At 41.3% G+C, this 21,650-nt stretch overlaps 1 protein-coding gene across 4 annotated transcripts in view; it reads right to left on the bottom strand.

The window, feature by feature from the left end:
• Positions 1 to 21,650, bottom strand: part of LOC115143041 (E3 ubiquitin-protein ligase NRDP1-like) — a 28,337-nt gene that overhangs the window by 5,360 nt on the left and 1,327 nt on the right. For 2 of the 4 annotated variants that reach the window (XM_029683040.2, XM_029683038.2), the window contains exons 2-7: positions 20,513 to 20,652; positions 18,280 to 18,317; positions 9,654 to 9,769; positions 5,030 to 5,301; positions 4,594 to 4,729; positions 855 to 958 (exon numbers count right to left, since the gene is read on the bottom strand). In XM_029683040.2, the coding sequence (XP_029538900.1) occupies positions 855 to 958; positions 4,594 to 4,729; positions 5,030 to 5,301; positions 9,654 to 9,743 (602 nt within the window). In that variant the 5' untranslated portion in view covers positions 9,744 to 9,769; positions 18,280 to 18,317; positions 20,513 to 20,652. Of the gene's footprint in view, positions 1 to 854; positions 959 to 4,593; positions 4,730 to 5,029; positions 5,302 to 9,653; positions 9,770 to 18,279; positions 18,318 to 20,086; positions 20,141 to 20,512; positions 20,653 to 21,650 lie in introns of all 4 variants that reach the window. The other 2 variants (XM_065001770.1, XM_029683039.2) reach the window with 2 other exon arrangements.

Genomic DNA, 21,650 nt, shown 5'->3' on the forward strand with positions numbered 1-21,650 from the left:
TGCTCAAAGGAATATTCAATGTCTGTTTTTTTAAGAATCTACCAATAGGTGCCCTTCTTTCCGAGGCATTGAAAAACTTCCCTGGTCTCTGTGGTTGAATCGGTGTTTGAAATTCACTGCTCAACTGATAATTGTATGTGTTGGGGACAGAGTCATTCCAAAAATATTAATGTTAAACACTGTTATTGCAGACAGAGTAAGTCCATGCAACTTGTGAATTAAGCACATTTTTACTCCTGAACTTATTTAGGCTTGCCATACATAACAAAGGGGTTGAATACTTATTGATTGACAAGACATATCAGCTTTTAATTTTTAATTAATTTGTCAAATTTTCTAAGAACATAATTCAACTTTATGGGGTATTGTGTGTAGACCAGTGACACAAAATCTCCATTTAAACCATTTAAAAAAATATATATATAAAAAAAAAGGCTGTAACAACAAAAATGGGGAAAAGGTAAAGGTGTGTGAAACTTTATGAAGGCACTGTATATAGCCTTAAGTGCACTTGATCTTGAATGCCCAACTAGGAGAGGTAGCCCATAGGATACTGAACTTGAAGCAGAGAATTATGAGGGTGAATAGTGTGACAAAGAGGTGATTTTAATACAATAGATTGGCTAACGCATACAAAACAGAAAGATGACCGTTTCCAAATAGCCTTAATCTGCAGGACCCAAAAATATTTGAATCCCAAAGTTGTCTGTCTGACTGACCGAAGCATGAAAAATGTTGACCGCGCCGCAATGATCTGTCGGGTCCCGCGGGAATGCAGCCCCCTACAGCATAGTAAGTTATACTGTCTGATTGTGAAGTGTTCTGTGCACCACAGTGCTTAATAATCCACTCACTCCAGGATCTCATTGTACTCAATGGTGTCCTCCAGGTTCTGCAGGTTGGGGTTGGCACTGCGGATGGCCCTCATGTACGCCTTCAGTAACTGGATGTCCCGTTTCTGGAGGCAGAGAGGAGACACCACAATGGGCTAGCAGACAATGCTGACGCAATATCAACCAGATAGACTCAGATGTGCAGGCACTGACACACACCAGTGAAAGCATAAGCACACTTACAGTACCAGTCAAAAGTTTGGACACACAATACTCATTCAAGGTTTTTTCTTTATGCGTTACTATTTTCTACATTGTAGAATAATAGTGAAGACTATGAAACTATGAAATAACACATATGGAATCATGTAGTAACCAAACAAGTTAAACAAAATATATTTTATATTTGAGATTCTTCAAAGTAGCCACCTTTTGCACACTCTTGGCTTTCTCTCAACCAGCTTCACCTGGAATGCTTTTCCAACAGTCTTAAAGGAGTTCCCACATATGCAGGGCACTTGTTGGCTGTTTTTCTTCACTCTGCAGTCCAACCCATCCCAAATTATCTCAATTGGGTTGAGGTGATTGTGGAGGCCTGGTCATCTGATGCAGCACACAACCACCCTCCTTGGTCAAATTGCCCTTACACAGCCTGGAGGCAGGGGCGCCGTATAGGGGGGAAAGTTAGGACGATTCTAAGGGCCTGTGACTAACAGGAGCCCTAAAAAATTTAGAACATTAGGTTAATTTAATATTGAAGAAAACGTACCTATCATCATTAATATAATATTTTATTTACAAATCTAACGGTTTCTTTTTCTTTTCTTGTTTTTGGCAAAAATTAAAACATCCAGAGAGCCTCTGTATTGCCCCTTCCTCGATTTACATGAAATAATTCAGTCCTGCCCCGAAACCAGGCGTGAACAGTACTTGCTAGCTGTGAATTGCGAGTGAGGAGAGAGAGCCAGTGGAGCATCATGTCTTAAAAAAAAATCTGTCTTCCAAAAACAAAAAGAAAGAAAAGAAGGAAGGTGGGTGTATCCGTGAGTGGAGGAAATTAACCTGTTGGCTTAGTCCATAGCTACTTAATCACTTCACAAAAATTGAGTGGTTACATTTCGCTCCTCTTTTAGCCGACATTTAATCAATGCAGGCCAACTTTTAGCAAGCTATTCATACTAAAATCAGTTGTCACTGCCCCTACCTGGTGCCAGGCCCAACAGATGCAGCTTCAGGCTCAGCAGCCCTGTCTCCCCGTAACCATCCCCTGAACCAGCCCTACTCCCAACTGAAGGAGGTGAGCAGCATTGTGTTGAATGACATGTCAGTTGGCATAATAGCAGGTACTTTAATGCGTTGAGGACAGGAATGTGATTCTCCAGTCAGGAAAAATCTCCTTGACAGAGGCAGCCAGTATCAGAGCCTTAAAATAAGAGATGCAGGCTCTTAGAGATGGATGGGAGTCTCTCCTGTCTGAGGAAACACTGATTGCTACGCAAATGGACGTTGCACCTCAATTTAGCAAGGAACACAGCCGCCAGAGGAAAAGGAAGAAATTCCATGAGACCTCTTAAGAGGAGACAGCTCAGGACAGTGCAGCAAAAGTGTTTACTGCTATAGACAACATAAGTGACTTGGACACTAGGTTCCACACCACTGCAAAACTTGTAGAATAAGTTTCTTCTGTTCTGAAAGTTGGGCAGAGTAGTGAGGACAAAGTCCCTTCTGTATCCCAACCACTGATCATGAAGTATCTTGTCCCCTCTTAGTCTCCTGAATGCAATTTGTAAGATGCAGCTGCAAAGCATTGTTGGAGAAGTATGCATTGCATTACGTATATTTTGCACACTGCCTGTGACTGTTGCTGGTGGCGAGAGAGCTTTCAGTAAGCTATAATGGATTTGAAAAAACGATGAGGTCCACTATGTCCCAGGACAGGCATTACAGTCTTGCCATGCTATCCATTGAAAGCCAAGTTAGCTAGAAACCTGGACTTCAAAGACTTGATCAGTGACTTTGCTAGCAAGAAGGCTCAGCGCTGGGCTCTTGGTGAGTAAGGCTGAGTAAGGGCCAGTGATAACTGTTAAATGGCATGGCTATGGATATTGGATCACATGATGCCGACAGGCTGAGAACAAGACTGAGAACAGACTGAGAACAGGATAAATCTCAAAGTAATGGCTGGATTGCCATACAATTAGTTGTGCACAATCAAGACCCCAATCTGAAGAATTGATATTGATTTGGTGACCACTTGACCTTTCCTCTAGAACCACCATCAGGCCTTATTATTTCCATTTCCACTTTTACAGCCACTTATTTTCTAGTCGGTATGTAATACTTAATTCAAAAGTGGTAGGTATACTTAGTTTTATTATTTTATTTGTTATATCATTCTATAGATGATAATTTATTTAAATTGAAGAGGTTAATTTATATTTAAGTTATATTTATTTTAAGTTATTCATTAATGTTAAGAGAATTTTCCATTCAAGAATTCTACCATTAAAATGACATTTAGATGGCCTTTAGCACCATTCTTATAGAGGGCATCAGTCTTGCGTCAAATAGTGAATTCCACTGTATGCAGAATGTTGCATGCATGTCTGCACAGTGGTATATTTTCACAGCTCACTGTCAGTAAATATCGTACAGTAAATATTGGACTACAACAGAGTTGCAAGCATGCAAAGGTAGTTATTTAAAGCTTTGAATGGGTCGATTGGGTTCTGGAGGTGTGTGGTTACAGCAATTGCGCAGGGTTGGTGTGGCCCAAAATGATATCTTTTCATGGGGCACAAAACCCCTGGCGGCGCCCCTGCCTAGAGGTGTGTTGGGTCATTGTCCTGTTGAAAAACAAATGATAGTCCCACTAAGCACAAACCAGATGGGATGGCGTATGGCTGCAGAATGCTGTGGTAGCCAAACTGGTTAAGTGTGCCTTGAATTCTAAATAAATCACTAACAGTGTCACCAGTGAAGCACCCCAACCTACATACTTCACAGTAGGAACTACACAAGCGGAGATCATCCGTCACCTAATATGCGTCTCACAAAGACATGGGGGTTGAAACCAAACATCTCAAATTTGGACTCATCAGACCAAAAGGACAGATTACCATCAGTCTAATGTCCATTGCTCGTGTTTCTTAGCCCAAGCAAGTCTCTTTTTCTTATTGGTGTGCTTTAGTAGTGTTTTTTTCCGTCTGCACTTAAAGAAACTTTCAAAGTTCTTGAAATTTTCCAGATTGACTGACCTTCATGTCTTAAAGTAATGGACTGTCATCTCTCTTTGCTTATTTGAGCTGTTCTTGCCATAATATGGATTTGGTCTTTTACCAAATAGGGTTATCTTCTTTATACCACCCCTACCTTGTCACAACACAACTGATTGGCTCAAATGCATTAAGAAGAAAATAAAGTCCACAAACTAACAAGGCACACCTGTTAATTGAAATGCATTCCAGGTGACTAACTCATGAAGCTGATGGAGAGAATGCCAAGAGTGTGCAAAGCTGTCATCTAGGCAAAGGGTGGCTACTTATAAAATATATTTTGATTTGTTTAACACTTTTTTTAGTTACCACACGATTCCATGTGTTATTTCATAGTTTTGACGTCTTCACTATTATTATACAATGTAGAAAATAGTGAAAATAAAGAAAAACCCTGGAATGAGTAGGCGTATCCAAACTTTTGACTGGTACTGCACATACGCACGAACATGCACACATACGTACAAATGCAGACACACACAAACCTGCTCCGCTAGCTGGTGCTTGTGTTCAGCAGAGGCCTTCTCCAGGTCTGCGATCTTGCCCTGCTGTTGCTGCACCACGCTGCGCAGGTGTTTGATGCAGTTATGGCTAGACGCCTCATCTTTAGGCATCTCCAGACTGAGGGGGAAAGAGGGAGGACATAACTCAGCAACAGCCTTTTAGTGCAACCAACTCACCCACAGCCCCAGTAAACTAACTACAACCTTTAGCCAATACCCTACACCTACTAACCCAGAGCCAGTAGCGCTACTCACCTACAGCAGAGTTTCCCAACCTGATTCTCACCCCCCTCTTTGATTGTGCTCATACAGATGACATTCAGTTTCACAGCTTTACCTATATCATTTAAATGAGTAACAAAACATGCCCCAAAATAGAGTTTTGGCGAACGCCTTTGTTGGAGCCAACACCACTCACCCGCAGCCCTGCTCGCACTGGACGGGCCTCTTGGGGTTGTGCTGGCAGTCCCTGAGGTGAGACTGCAGCTGGTCCAGGCGCAGCACGGCAACGCAGCCAAAGCCGGCGTTGTCGCAGTTGATTTGCAGCTTGGAGAGCATGTTGCGCATGATGCGGGGCACGGGACGCAGGTGGGCCAGCGTCACCACGCTGCGGTCCACGGGGCATATCTGCTGCTGCGAGAACCACTGGGTGATGCAGGCATTGCAGAAGGCGTGCTCACAGTGAGGGGCCTAAGGGAGGGAGAAGGAGGGACACGGAGGAAGAAATGGAGAGCAAATGCTAATTGACCTGCTCCGACAAAAATGCACGTTTCTATTAAAAATATATTTTCTGTCAATATAAAATCTATAATATATGACCATTTTGCTGTTAAAAACATGTTGGCAGAAAGAGACATTTTAATTCAAAGATTAAATTCTTAAAATGACAAGAGGAAGAGGGCATGATAAAAAAAACTAAAGGCATTAGCAGTGAAGGAGGAGTTCAGCAAGTATGGTTACATTTGGGGATATCAGTTCTGCTGTGTGTGAAGATCTCAATGCAGGGGTGACGGTACTGATCAAATCATTAGATGGCAGTGATGAGATCACTGCGTGATGCTAAGCTAGCGACGGGCTGGCTAGCTTCGGTTGGCTGCAATAGCCATTCCTACTACAGTCCCTGGGTGAGTCAGGAAGAAAGCTCTAAGCTACAGCCGCTACTGGGTAGCAATGGATTCCCCAGAGACCTTCTTGCCCCGTTTCCCATGCAGTCCCTGGGTGAGTCTGAAATGGCACCCTATTTCCTATATAGTCCAGTACTTTTGACCAGGGCCCTGGTACCATTTCAGACAGTCCTAGTCCTGATTCCTCCCACTACAGTAGAGTTCTATGCTGCAGTGCTGCTGATTCATACTGGGGCCCCAGAGGGAGTATAAATTATAACCACCCAGCCCAGCCCTGGGACAGTCCACACAGCAGCACGGACTCCAGCAAGGTCAGTGAGTGCAGCACAGCACACTGACTGGGACTAACACACGCTCAGATACACACCCAGACTCTTGTAATTAGAGCGTTGAGAACTTCTATAACTTTGAATAATGTTCCAATTCTAGACAGTTAACTAGGAATAAATATTCCCCATGTAATGTCAAATGGGGCGCTAACATGGCTAAAGATAAAAAAGAAATGGTCGCAACTCTGGTATGCTCCCATGATGATTTAAATCAGACACACCAAAAATGTTGTTTCGCTAACATGACTGCCATAAAGAATGTTGTTTCGCTAAACATGACTGCCATAAAGAATGTTGCGATGTCATGTAAACGCATCATCATAAAGAAACCTCAATGGCCCAAATCTCTAAATACATGGCTCTGTGCACACCTAACCTCTGTTTATTCCACTCCCTCTCTCCCTCCCATTCTGGAAGATGTCAATGCTCTCAGCAGGGCATGGGAATTACACAGCTTTCACTCAGGTCTCTGATGTACAGCGCCTTCAGAAAGTATTCACACCCCTTGACTTGTTCCACATTTTGTTGAATTACAGCCGGAATTTAAAATGATTAAATAGAGATTGTGTGTCAGTGGTCTACACACACACCTGTATCTTCGTAATGACTTGGTGTATTGATACACTATCCAAAGTGTCATTTATAAATTCACCAGTCCATCTACCAATAGATGGCATTCTTTGCTAGACATTGGAAATCTTCCCTGGTCTTTGTGGTTGAATCGGTGTTCAACAAGCATTGCTCGACTGGCGGACTTACAGAGAATTGTACGTGTGGGGTACAGCGATGAGGTAGTCATTCAAAAATCATATTAAAACACTATTATTGCACACAGAGTGAGTCCATGTAATTGATGTGAACTTGCTAAGCAATTGTGTACTCCTGAACTTATTTAGGTTTGCCATAAAAAGGGGTTGAATAATTATTCACTTAAGACATCAGCTTTCCATTGGTTATTATTATTTGTAAACATGTCTAAAAACATAATTCCACTGACATTATGGGGTATTGTGTGTATGTTATTGACAAAAATAACTGAATTTTTTTATATTCAGGCTGTAACACCAAAATGTGAAGGCACTGTATTATAGTGTACATACTATCTGTCCAGGCCCATGCAGGGGATGCCAGAGGAAGCAGCAGACACAGCCGAGTGCAGATGCAAGCAAACAATTCCAATCATTCCCTCTCTCTCTCTCAGTATACTGTATGCGTCTCCACTGAAAGCCATACGACAGTTATGTCCACATTCCTTTACTGCTGCCAGCACGCTGTGCAAAGTCCTACGACAGCTCAGAATGCATAGGCAACATTGGCTGGAAGTGACGTTGTACTACCACACTGCCTTCTTGCCGAATTAACCTACCAACGCATGAACACACGTGCCCACAGACCGGTGCCATCACTCTCACCAAAACACTCCAAAACAAAGAATACTTACTACCACAGGAAATTGACCAACACACACACACACACACACACTAAGAAATGCCTAGGCTGGACAAAGTGTTATGTACTATAAAAAGCACAAACCAGCAACTATTTACTCCAAGGGCAAATATGTAGCAAAACAATGCTATCCTCTGCAGGTAGGTAGAATCAATAGTGTATTTAAAGCCACTCACCTCATGGTTGGTTTCAGTTTGGGAGCTGTGTTTGTTATACTAGTATCCTTATGCTTTATTTACATTAACAGGACAAGGCATCTCCACTCACTTCTTCTATCCCTAGTCCTTTCACCTCTGCCCCATCTTTATGCATCACTACAAACATTGGGCACATTGATTCATCTTTAAAAAGAACGAACAGATCTCCATGCAGAGCTCATCTCTCCAAATTGCCTTCTTCCCTCCCTCCTGTCCTCGGTAGCTCTCTCGCTGTCCTCTCCGCTCTTCCTCTTGTCCACTCCTCTCTCCCCCTTGCTGACACAGCATCCCACTGAAAGCAGACTGCCCTTTAAGCTCTCCTCCCTGTCCTTTCTCTCTGCCCATCTCTTTCCTGGCCAAGATGGGGCTATTCTCATATGTCTAATCGCTTTCACCTTTCACTAGCAATGGATAGTCATCACTGGAGCTTCATCATAGAGAATCAAATTACAAGTCCAGTGATATACTGTATACAGAAATGCAAAAACAGCACAGCAGCAAGAGCACTGCAGAAAATATAGTTAAGCTATAAAGCCAGAGGGGGTGTGGTATATGACCAATATATTAAGGCTAAGGGCTGTTGGACTAATTACAGCATTACGGCAAAAATGGAAGAGGCAAGTGGAAGGGGGAGAAAGTAAGGAACTTGTCGTTCGGCCCAGCATTAAAGACCAAAATTGGTTTAAAAAAATTGTGATAAATAAAATAAAAAGTATACCAGCTTCATTTAAGGACCAAAAAATTGATAGCTGTTCTATATCGATTGCAAAATATACTTTACAAAAATATAAAAACGCAACATGTAAAGTGTTGGTCCCATGTTTCATGAGATTAAATATAGATCCCAGAAATGTTCCATATGCATAAAAAGCTTATTTCTCTCAAATTTGTTTACATCCCTGTTAGTGAGCATTTCTCATTTGCCAAGATGATCCAGCCACCTGACAGATGTGGCATATCAAGAAGCTGATTAAACAGCATTATCTTTACACAGGTGCACCTTGTGCTGGGGACAATAAAAGGCCACTAAAATGTGCAGTTGTCACACAACACAATGCAACAGATGTCTCAAGTTGAGGGAGTGTGCAATTGGGTCCACCAGAGCTGTTGCGAGAGAATTGAATGTTAATTTCTCTACCATAAACCACCTCTGTCGTTTTAAAGAATTTAGCAGTACGTCCAACAGTCCTCACAACCGCAGACCACGTGTAACCACGCCAGCCCAGGACCTCCACATATGTCTTTTTCACCTGCAGGATCAGGACAGCTGAGGAAACTGAGTATTTGTGTCTATACTAATGTCCCTACCAATCAGAACACATTTTCCCTTACTCAGTCATGTGAAATCCATAGATTTAGGACAGAATTTATTTATTTCAATTGACGGATTTCCTTAAATGAACTCTAATTCAGTAAAATCTTTGAAATTGTTGCATGTTTAGTTTATATTGTTGTTCAGTTTAGTTGATGTACCGATTCCATGGCACATGGTTTATGAACTGATACACAAAATTACACTGGATTCAAAACGTTGTTTTTCAAAGTAAATTATTATACAAAATTCCTAGCAACCAATAGAATGTTATATAAAAACAAGTGGTCTGAATACTTCCCGAATGCACTGTATACCACAGCTTTCAGCCAATCAGCATCCAGGACTCGAACGACCTGGTTTATAATCACTTTGTAGCACAAAAAAAAAAAAAAAAAAAAAAAATGGCCTGCGCACAGCCTATAGGACTGAAAATTGAGAAATTTGCAAAAACTTAGACTGAAATGGCACAGCAGGTGTGTGATCAACGAGCTGACAAGTACTGGATCCTATTTCACTGAAATGGAACTGAATTTACAACACTGACAATTCCGTATTTTTCAGTGATTTCTCAGAGCACTGAAATGCAATCCAACGGCTACAATGGTGCGGAGATGTGTACGTCACTGACCTGAACTGGCTCCTCTAGGACTCCACTGCAGATGGGGCACAGCAGGTCCTCATCCACTTCCCCCTGGAACCGGGTGACGTCGTAGCCCATGGCACATCACCGGAACCAACTACAACCTGCAGCACAGGTAGGGAAATGGTTAGTCTACAGAGTACATACAATAAAACATCACAACATATGCCTACATATCATGCATGAACAGGATCACATCCTCACAGAAAAAAAGTTAAATTACTCAACCATGTTTAAAATAAACAACCTATATGTGGCAGCACATTGGAAGGCACTTAGAGGAGATGGCACTACAATTAATGGCTGTGTTACTTACAGTAAAAAGCTCTTCAACCAGTCTTGAATTAATTAGTTAGCCTAGATTTGGTGTATTATCTTTTGTTCATTGCTAAAAAAGGCTCAATATTGGACACCTGATACACAGAAAGGAATTCTATTGCCTTTGTGTGCCTTTTCCTTTCCTTCCTCAAAAAAGGGAAGTGCGCCAATCCTCAGCTATAAAACATGGTAACATGAGTGTTTGCTGCTGGTGACCTTTTTGAACACTGTGTGCTCTACGCACTGAAGTAAGTTCTGAATAAGCGAATACACTGCCTATTCAGCACAGTGGGGCAAGTACTAGAATGAGCATTCTACACCACGTTACAAAAGCAGGCATGTACTGTAATGGCATTGATGACCTTTTTAACAGTTTACACCAGAGTGATGACTTCAATATAAAAATCAGCCCACTTAGATGAGACGTCTTTCAGAAATACAAGCAAAGGGCTTGTTATAAATTAACAGAATCTACTGCACACCCTCTCTGAGGTGATTTCATTGGGTCAAGACGGGTTGTAAAAAAGACACGTACCCACTATAGTGCAAGTGGGTTTTATTTTTGACCAAGACTAGTTGTAGTATGAACATTTTTGACCCGTTTCAGGAAACTAGGCGTATGTCGCGGGGCACTACTTCACAGGAGAGTCGTTTGAACGTAAACGTTTTTGTTGTTGATCAAAATGTTTTTGGGAGGGCAGAAATGCTTTCTTGAACTTGTGAACTTTCATGTGCCTTAATAACAAACTTGTATAACATGTGTAAATACGAATAATATTGTTAAAAATTACGAGCCTAGTTGGTTAAGCCACAGGAAAAGCCAGCAACCTTCCCACTATGATTGGCTGAGATAATGAGTGGGCTGGACATGCAGAGAGATGAGTTTGGATTGGTCTACCATATAGATCGCTTTTGTCTATTTGAGCTGGTCAGTAGGTAATCCTATCGAACGCAGCTTTTGAATTTTGTTTATTTATGAATCGCGTATTAAAACTTAACAAAAAAGACCTGACTATGCAAGTATCCATTTCAATAGAAAAGCACTGCAACAACTGTCTGACTCTCGTCTGAGTGTGCAAGAGCGCAGAATAACTGATGAATTTACAAACGCTCAACACAGGCTTAATATGGCTGGTGTCAGTAAACGTTGGCAAAAAAAAAGCGTAATTAAAATGGTTGCCAGGAGCACAGTTCGTCACCAACGCTCAGGATAACATGAAAACAGCCTAACCACCTCTGCTAGAGCGAGTGAAATTGTCAGAGATTGGGTGAGGGCTAAAGCTTAAGATGATTATTATGGCATTGTACACAGTCAGTATGAACTAGAGTGACTTGACACAATAACGGGCCAAGGAACGGAAACGACACAGGACGTCTTATTTAATAGCTAGCTAGCTCCATGTACAGTGGTTGCTCAACTAAAAGTTGAGATTATTCTGCGGGACTTAAGAGGTCATTTGTGGTTTAGTATGGTACCCTGCGTCACTGCTCCGGACCAGCGCAAGGGGGAGTTAGTATTTTCCAGTAAGCATAATCAGTGCTCTCTTTCGAAATTAATGGAAGAGACAAGTGGAAGGGGGAAAAGACAGCACTGCTCTGAGACAAGCATGGGGACTGGTCTTGATAAATCAATGAGATTTTTTATTTTCACTGAATCTTACCATTAGGGTGTGGAAATGTTACGCTCTTAGTACTGTAGCCTACTCCCGACCTGTCAAGTTGTACAGCTCAATATTTTTCTAACGGAAACCCTAAGGGTTTTGTTTTTCATTTTTCTTGGAATAGAAACAATATTAATCAAAAGAATTAAGCTACATTTCTTAAAAGCAATCCCATATACTATGTTCTTACATAAAAAAAGATTTAAAATTCCCTAGTACAGTCAATATTGAAGACTGTCAAAAGCTTCTCAAAGACGCCCTCGGGTGGTCAAACTAGCACTAATGGCAACAATGGCTGACAAATAACGTGCCACAGAATTCTGAGGCAGCCCGCAAGGTGTGCTGCAGTATGACGCAACTTTTACAGGAAGAACCACTGTATAACAAAATACATTTTCGTACCCTACAAAAAGAAATTGAACTGTATTTTAAGACGGTTAAATGCTCTACTAACAAAAAAGCTGTTAGAATTGTAAGTATATGCATGTCCCTTAAGGTCCTTGTGTAATTGTAATGTGATATTGTACCCCCTAGCTCGATTGTCCATTGTTTGTAATCTATGTATGCTTGTGTTCCCTCATGTTCTTTATGTATTGATTTGTTGTTAATAAAAAAAAAAAAAAAAAAAAAAAAAATACCAAGTTGAAGCTGACTGTTAGCTAGCTGACGTTAGATGGCTGGCTCACATTATGTTTATGATCTGTGTAGTAATGTTCTCAGAATGACATTTCGTATTTTTAGTTATAGCCTAATTTGAACCTATTTGGTTAACTTTAGCTAGCTGTGATAAATTGGTTTGTCTAAACAAAAGACTCCACTTCGCCAGATGATTACATGACCCATCAAGTTAGCTAGGTGTGTCTGACGGTAATTACGGCTATCTATTGTATAATAATGCCAAAATCTGGAATTTGTCTTTCAGCATCAGTAGAACACACCTAACTCTCCTCCACCAGTCATACAAGGAGAATGGTCTAATGCCTCCCATCAAAAAGAGAGCTGGCCCAAGCAAGCACAGGTTACACCTGAATCATGAGGACTTGCAAGTGGTGAACTTCAACAACTACGCAGAGGATAATGCAGTCATGTTACCAGGACGCCACCCAGGACACAAACACTTTGGTGGAAAGCTGCTGCCATCCCATGTGACAAAAGCAGCAGTGTGGCGTCTCTACAAGGAATCGATGACAACACTTGGTATGTGAAGCATAAACAACAAGTTTTGATTATTTAATTGACCTCCAAAATGATTGGCACTACTTTTATTGAGCTCACATTATTTCTGTATTTTCCAGAGGTACGTGTAGTCATACTTCCAGTTTCCAAGATGATGTTCTTTCTGTATGCAGTGCTGCTGCTCTGCACATTTGTAGGTGAAACGTACCTGATAATGATGCATAAAAAATAAGTTACGTTACATTTTATTTTCATTAACTTATCTTAAATGTTCTTTTGTTGTTTGCAGGTGCACTATCCTTCTGACCCTATGCCAGGTCCCATTTACTTTTTAACTCCTCGCAAATCGGGCTTGTTTGGTGTCTGCTTTTAAGGAATACCACAACAAGTCAACTACTTGATTGATGAAGGTATGTCATCCAGCAAAGGCAGCAGCGCAGTCAACTACATGCACCATTTCTTCACCAACTAGTTGGAGAAAAACACATGTTGACCTGAATTGTGATAACTGCAGTGGCCAAAACAAGAACAAGTTTGTGCTCTGGTATTGTGCCTGGCGGACCATTCACAAGCTCCACCAGTCTGGACCTTCACTTCCTGATCACAGACCACACCAAGTTTGACCCCGACTGGTGCTTTGGCCTCATCAAGCAGCTCTTCAGAAAGACCAGAGTGAACACTGAGATTTCTGCTGTTGTGAAGGACAGTACTGTGACAGGGGTCAACATCCCACAGCTGGCTGGACTGGAGGATGGTACGGTGCTGGTGGAAAGCTATGGCTGGCAACAACACCTGACTACATACTTCAGGCCTCTGCCACAGATCAAGCAGTATCAGCGCGTCAGGTGAATATCTTTTTCATTGCATGAGATTATTCTTCTCATCTAAACTTGGGAGGTGAATTGATGTTGTGCAAGTTTGTAATGTCTTCATTTTTTTTGTTATTTCCTGTTTTACAGCTTCGATGCTCTGGAGCCTGGTGTTTTCGCAAAGGAGTGTTCGGACTCAGTCGGGACCAGGTTTCAGCTGTTGCGCAATGCTGACATCCTTTCTCCCATAGATGGTCTGCCTGTACAAGCACCACCTGGACTGGACACAGCTCGACAGATCAGGGAGTTTTGTGACGAAAAGGCTATGGACATCACATCTATTTTGATATTGCTACTATGCAAGTAACCATTTGGCTGTACCGTTTATACCCTCTTTAGAGACCCATCCACTTGGCAATATGTGGCTGGGGATTATAGCATTTCTGTCACATGACCCATCAATTTAGACAAGTGTGTCTGGGTAAGCATCATCTAATTTATTGTTTACCTGGATTTTTTAAATGAATCTTTACTACACTACTCGCTTTTTAGCACATGACCTCACATGTGAATCCTTAAGAGAAGGGTGGGGCTGGCTTAAGCGGGTGTGAACAATGCTGAATGGGTGTCGACAAAGGAGAGCTCTCCAGTAGGTACAAAAACATTGAAAGAACATTCTCAAAAGTGAGTTTACAAGTTTGTCAACTTTCAAAGCATAATTACTTTCCCATTATTCCTCAAATGCAGTGTATGATATACCATTTTGTAGCTCTGAGTCTACTTTTATCCAATGTAAAAAATAAAAAAACATTTTGCTACATAAGACTGATTTGAGTCAGTCAGTTAATATTTACGGTGTGGATACTTCTTAGGCATCAGTGCACTTTGAAATAACTACCTGGATTGGTCAAATGCTACTTCATTGAGTTGGAGGATAGATTGCATTTGCCAGAAGATACCGAACATACCGTTATGCTCAATGCATGTTTACACAGATGCACTGCAGTCGGAACTCAATCATGGTTACATTAAGACACCGTGGAGCCCGCGCGAGAAATGGATCGGAAAACATACCTCAATGCAGGGATGGGATATGCCACTGTACTCTAAATGTTAACTTTATCCACACTGCTTCATCGAGAAGATTGAAATACTGCTCGTTTTCCCAGAAAACTGCCCTTTTGTTCCCATGCTAGCTAGCAGTGGGCAATGCAGCCATTTTGCAATGGCAGCATCAGCTAATGGTCCTTGCTATCAGAAATCCTTGGGGATGTCCCTTAAAATGGTTAGGGTAGTGCTTAGGGTAGGGACATCAAGGATTCCAGATAGTACTAACAATTTCATAATGGCCGAGGTGGCTACTGCTAGCTAGCAGACGACGAAAAGCCAGTTTTCCGTGAAAACTAACAGTATTTCAATGTTCTCGAAGGAGCAGTGTGGATTAAGATACAATTTGGAGTACAGTGGTATTAAGTGCCTTCAGAAAGTACTCACACCCCTTGACTTTTCCCACATTTTGTTGTGCTACAGTCTGAATTCAAAATGTATTAAAAGTGAAAAAAATTGTCACTGGTCTGCACACAATACCTCATAATGTCAAAGGTGAATGTTTTTAAAATTATTGTCACAAATTAATAAAAAATGAAAATGTTGAAATGTATGTATTCAACCCCTTTGATATGGCAAGCTTAAATAAGTGCAGGAGTAAAAATGTGCTTAACAAGTCACATAAGTTACATGGACTCACTGTGTGCAATAATAGTATTTAACAAAAGATGAGGCTAGTCCTTGAAAAAATATCATCACACATAAAATTATCTGTAAGGTCCCTCAGTCAAGCAGTGAATTGCAAACACTGATTCAACCACAAAGACCAGGGACGTTTTCCAATGCCTCGGAAAGAAGGGCACCTACTTCTAATGGGTAAAATAAAAATAAAAGCAGATCTTGAAATTATTTTGAACCTGGTGAAGTTATTACACTCTGGATGGTGTATCAATACAGCCAGTCACTACAAAGATACAGGCGTCCTTCCCAACTCAGTTGCTGGAGAGGAAGGAAACCGCTCAGGGATTTCACCACAAGACCAGTGGTGAACTAAAAAAAGTTAGTTTAATGGTTGTGATAGGAGAAAACTGAGAATGGCTCAACAACATTATAGTTACAGAATTACAGAATAAAAGCACTCCAAAACATGTATCCTGATTGCAATACTAAGCACTCCACCAATCAGGCCTTCATGATAGAGTGGACAGACGGAAGCCACTCTTCAGTAAAAGGCACATGACAGCCTGCTTGGAGTTTGCCAAAAGGCACCTAAAGGACTCTGACCATGAGAAACATGATTCGCTGGTCTGATGAAACCAAGATTCAACTCTTTGGCCTGAATGCCAAGCATCACGTCTGGAGGAAACCTGGCACCATCCATTTGGTGAAGCATGGTGGTGGCAGCATCATGCTGTGAGGATGTTTTTCAATGGCAGGGACTGGGAGACTAGTCAAGATTGAGGGAAAGATGAACAGTACAAAGTAAAGAGATCCTTGATGAAAACCGGCTCCAGAGCGCTCAGGACCTCAGACTGGGGCAAAGGTTCATCTTCCAACAGGACAACGACCCTAAGCACACAGCCAAGATAACGCAGGAGTGGCTTCTGGACAAGTCTCTGAATGTTCTTAAGTGGCCCAGCCAGAGCCCAGACTTGAACCCGATTTGAACATCTCTGGAGACACCTGCAAATAGCTGTGCAGTGACGCTCCCCATCCAACCTGACAGAGCTTGAGAGGATCTGCAGAGAAGAATGAGAAAGTCCACCAAATACAGATGTGCCAAACTTGTAATGTCATACCCAATTAGACTTGAGGCTATAATCGCTGCCAAAGGTGATTCAACGAAGTACTGAGTAAAGGGTCTGAATACTTGATATTTCAGTTTCTTTTTTTTAATAAATCAGCAAAAATGTCAAATAACCCATTTTGCCTTGTCAGTATGGGGTATTGTGTGGAGATTGAGGGGGAAAAAACAATTTAATAAATGTTCAAATAAGGCTGTAATGTAACCACCGACACCATTCTGTATACCTCTGCCCCTTCTTTGGACACTGTTAGTTAACTAACCTCCAAACGAGCTCAATGCCACACAACTCTCCTTCCGTTGCCTCCAACTACTCTTAAATGCAAGTAAAACTAAATGCATGCTCTTCAACCGATCGCTGCTCGCACCTGCCCACCCGTCCGGCATCACTACTCTGGGCGGTTCGGACTTAGAATATATGGACAACTACAAATACCTAGGTGTCTGGTTAGACTGTAAACTCCCCTTCCAGACTCACATTAAGTATCTCCAATCCAAAATTAAATCTAGAATCGGCTTCCTATTTCGCAACAAAGCATCCTTCACTCATGCTGCCAAACATACCCTCGTAATACTGGCCATCCTACCGATCCTCGACTTCAGCGATGTCATTTACAAAATAGCCTCCAACACTCTACTCAACAAATTGGACGCAGTCTATCACAGTGCCATCCGATTTGTCACCAAAGCCCCATATACTACCCACCATTGCAACCTGTACGCTCTCGTTGACTAGCCCTTGCTTCATACTCGTCGCCAAACCCACTGGCTCCAGGTCATCTACAAGTCTCTGCTAGGTAAAGCCACACCTTATCTCAGCTCATTGGCCACCATAGCAGCACCCACCCGTAGCACGCGCCCCAGCAGGTATATCTCACTAGTCACTCCCAAAGCCAATTCCTCCTTTGGCCACCTTTCCTTGTAGTTATCTGCTGCCAATGACTGGAACAAACTGCAAAAATCACTGAAGCTGGAGACTCATATCTCCCTCACTAGCTTTAAGCACCAGCTGTCAGAGCAGCTCACAGATCACTGCACATAGCCCATCTGTAAATAGCCCATCCAACTCCCTCATCCCCATACTGTATTTATTTATCTTGCTCCTTTGCACCCCAGTATCTCTACTTGCACATCAATCCCTCCAGTGTTTAATTGGTATATTGTAATTAATTTGCCACCATGGCCTATTTATTGCCTTACCTAATTTGCACATACTGTATATAGACTTTCTCTCTACTGTATGTTTGTTTATTCCATGTGTAACTCTGTGTTGTTGTATGTGTCGAACTGCTTTGCTTTATTCTTGGCCAGGTCGCAGTTGTAAATGAGAACTTGTTCTCAACTAGCCTACCTGGTTAAATAAAGGTGAAATTAATAAATAAAACTAACTGTGGAAAAAGTGAAGGGGTCTACATACTTTCCGAATGCACTGTGGCTGCATCATTTTATGGGTATGCTTTTAATCGTTAGGCCTGGGGAGTTTTCAGGATAAAAAAATTAACGGAATAGATCTAAGCACAGGCAAAATCCTAGAGGAAAACCTGGTTCAGTCTGCTTTCCACCAAACACTGAGAGATGAATTTACCTTTCAGCAGGACAATAACCTAAAAACACAAGGCTAAAGCTACACAGTGAATTTGTAGTTTGAGGGGCCGAGTTACAGCTCTGACTTAAATCTACTTGAAAATCTATGTTAAGACCTGAAAACGGTTGTCTTGCCAGAGCTTAAAGAATTTTTAAAATAATAAAAATGAGCAAATGTTGCACAATCCAGTTGTGGAAAGCACTAAGAGACTTACCCAGAAAGACTCAGTTGTAGTCGCTGCCAAAGGTGGTCCTACAAGGTAGAATTCAGGGGTGTGAATACTTATGTAAATGAGATATTTCTATATTTAATAAATTTGCAAACATGTTTTCACTTTGTCATTAAGGGGTATTGTGTGTGTGGATGGGTGAGAAAATATATATTTAATGCATTTTGAATTTGGGCTGTAACAACATGTGGAATAAGTCAAGGGGTATGAATACTTTCTGAAGGGACCCATCCTCGCTTTGAGGGATGTTGCCGGCTCCACGGTGTCTTAATGTAACCATGGTGGTGTTACAACTCCAGTACAGCTCAGTGTAAACAAGCATTACGGTAGGGTCAGTATCTTATGGCAAGATTTGCAGAGATGTATAAAGCCCAACATGTTAAACATTAACTGAATCACTGACTTTATAGTAATCAATTATCTGAAATAGTACCAGATCTGTGTCTCTCGTGTCTCCATGTGTGCATGTCTGTTCTCTTGCCAGTGTGATATAACCTAAAGATTTTTGGTGTCCATTACTAGACATTACATAGATTCTTCAACTAATCTGGCATAGGCAGTGCCTCCATAAGGCTAGGGGAACCTAAGCTTCCCTAAAGTAATTGTAAAAATGATATAGCGTAATTTGCTTACTTAAAGAAAGTCAAATCTTTCAAAATAGGCTACTACACCAGAGAGCATGATTTGGCCACAGATGATCATTAGCTTCTTTAAAAGAAAAAAGCTGTGGATTGTTTTAAATCACATAGCCTACAGTCGGAAGGGCCCGTAATTTGGGCAGCGAACACACATCAAATAGTTGATTGTTGAGTTGAAACGGTCAGTGAAAAGCAGAGACCCAGCCAGGCATATCGCAATATTTAAAAGTACAATTGCCGAATAACAGTTTGGAAAGCAAATTGCTATTGCTGAAAAGAGAAGACAATGAAAATAATCCACTGTCCTTTAGATATCAAAATTCTAAACTTAATTGAGTGAACAGTAGCCTATCCTATTGGTACCAGAGGAGCACATTGGCTATGTCCCGGGTGAGTCTGCATATTCATTACCTTTATCATTGGGTCAGTGCTACTTTTGCTTGTTTTTAGACAATACATTTCCTCCTCCAGTTAGATGGTCGTCATATACCCTAGTGGTTAGTGCGGGGCGGTAGGTAGCCTAGTGGTTAAAGCGTTGGACTAGTAACCGAAAGGTTGCAAGACCGAATCCCCGAGCTCACAAGGTAAAAATATGTCATTCGGCCCCTGAACAAGGCAGTTAACACACTGTTCCTAGGCCATCATTGAAAATAAGAATTTGGTCTTAACTGACTTGCCTAGCTAAATAAAGGTAAAATAAATACAATATTTGTATTTGTCTCCCCTTTTCGTAGGCCTATTATATGGACCAGACAACGTCGTTTTTATTGATCTGTTTGTCAGTGTCAGCAGAGTAGGCTACCCTGTAGTTTTAGTCGTATTAAAGAAGATTCTGCTAATGTCTCCAGCCATATAAAGTGTAGTAAAATTGCACTAAATGTGTTTATAAAAGAACAACACTTTCCTGTGCAAAGAAAGAAGAAATCTAATGTAGCCTAGGTCTACTCTGTCACTACGCGCTGCATTGAACAGTCATATTAGAAGCCTAAATTATATTATAAGCCTAAATTATGACTAGAAAATATAATCACCACATCTTAAATAAGTCTACAAATGCGAGGATGATAGGAATGCTTTATTATAAAAGGTGAATTTTTATGGTGAAAAATAGCTTACCCAAACTTATGTAACCTGGCATATTATTTTTTTCTCACCTTTATTTAACTAGGTAGGCCAGTTGAGAACAAGTTCTCATTTACAACTTCGACCTGGCCAAGATAAAGCAAAGCAGTGTGACAAAAAAACAACAGAGTTACACATAAACAAAAGTACAGTGGTGATACTCTCTTGGGTCTCGATTAGGGAAAACAGTTAACTTATACATTTGGAGGTTACATCTCTTTCCGAGTTGTCTCTGGTGTTTGTAGAACCACCTGAAACTTTACACAGACATTTATAAGATAACGGTTTTCCAGGATGGAGAACGAAGAGAGTATCGCCAATACCAGGTTCGGTGAAGAATCAATGGCGTAGACTTGAATGGGGCTTTCCTCTAACGTCCAGTAATGGACACAAAACATATTTGGTTATATAACATTATCCGGTGTACAAACAGCAATTTGACCTTATTGTCCACTCACCAGTGTCTTTCCTTCCTTGGGACAGAATCCTCAGCCCTCCTCTTCATTTAAAATGTGGACCACAGACCGCAGGGGCAGAGTTTTGGGAAGGTGAGAGGAGCAACCTGGGTCCAGGGTAATGACGTCCTCAGAAAATGCATCTGGGAGTAACAGTAACGTTATGCAATGTTGTTACTTTTCCTTTAATTTACTTAATAGACAGTCTACGATATGATTAGCAATCAGCAGAGGCTCCTCAGATGAGGAAGGGGAGGACCATCCTCCTCAGTGAATTTCATAAAAATAGTGAAACATAAAAAAAGAAGAAGCTATAATTGTTTTGATAAAACTATACTAAATATATTAATGTCACCCGGAAAAAATATTAAAACAATGTTTTGCAATGAAGGTCTACAGTAGCCTCAACAGCACTCTGTGGGGTAGCACCAGCTAGTTTACATCCTCCTCTGGGTACATTAACTTCAATACAAAACATAAGAGGCTCATGGTTCCCATCCCGTTCCATAGACTTACACAGTAGTTATGACAACTTCCGGAGGACGTCCTCCACCCTATAATTGCTCTTGCAGCATGAACTGACATTTTGTCAAAGGATCAGCGAATGAATCTAGTACTGAAAGCATAAGCTACAGCTAGCTAGCACTGCATTGGTGAGCAGTTGACTCAAAGATCTATAAATACACATTTCTTCAAAAATGAAGGAGAAGAGGGAGAGCTAGCTATATTTAGTATTATTTTTCTTCTTCACTTTCACTTACTTAGCTAGTTTAGCTAACTCAAACAGCCAGCTCAAAATGAGAGGGATACTATGTTAGCTAGCTGGCTATCCAACACTGGAACTCTTCCAAGTCAAGGTAAGCTTTTGGTTTTATTAATTTGTTGCCACCGGGGCCTGCCAGAGTAACTGCTAAACTGTTTGCTGACTGTACTACATGATTGTAGCGGGTTTACTAATGCGTTAGTTCTAATAACTATGTTGACTATGGCGTTAGATAATATGGTAGCGACGATGTAGGCTGTGCGTAACAGTTATGATATGAAGGCTTGGAAAAGTTGTTTTGCCTGGTCAGACAGCTTATGTGTTATGCACTGAAGTCCACATGCAACAGGAGGAGAGCACGTAGACGCGAAAGGGAAT

Source organism: Oncorhynchus nerka, linkage group LG15 (assembly GCF_034236695.1).
Source record: "Oncorhynchus nerka isolate Pitt River linkage group LG15, Oner_Uvic_2.0, whole genome shotgun sequence".
Taxonomy (NCBI): domain Eukaryota; kingdom Metazoa; phylum Chordata; class Actinopteri; order Salmoniformes; family Salmonidae; genus Oncorhynchus; species Oncorhynchus nerka.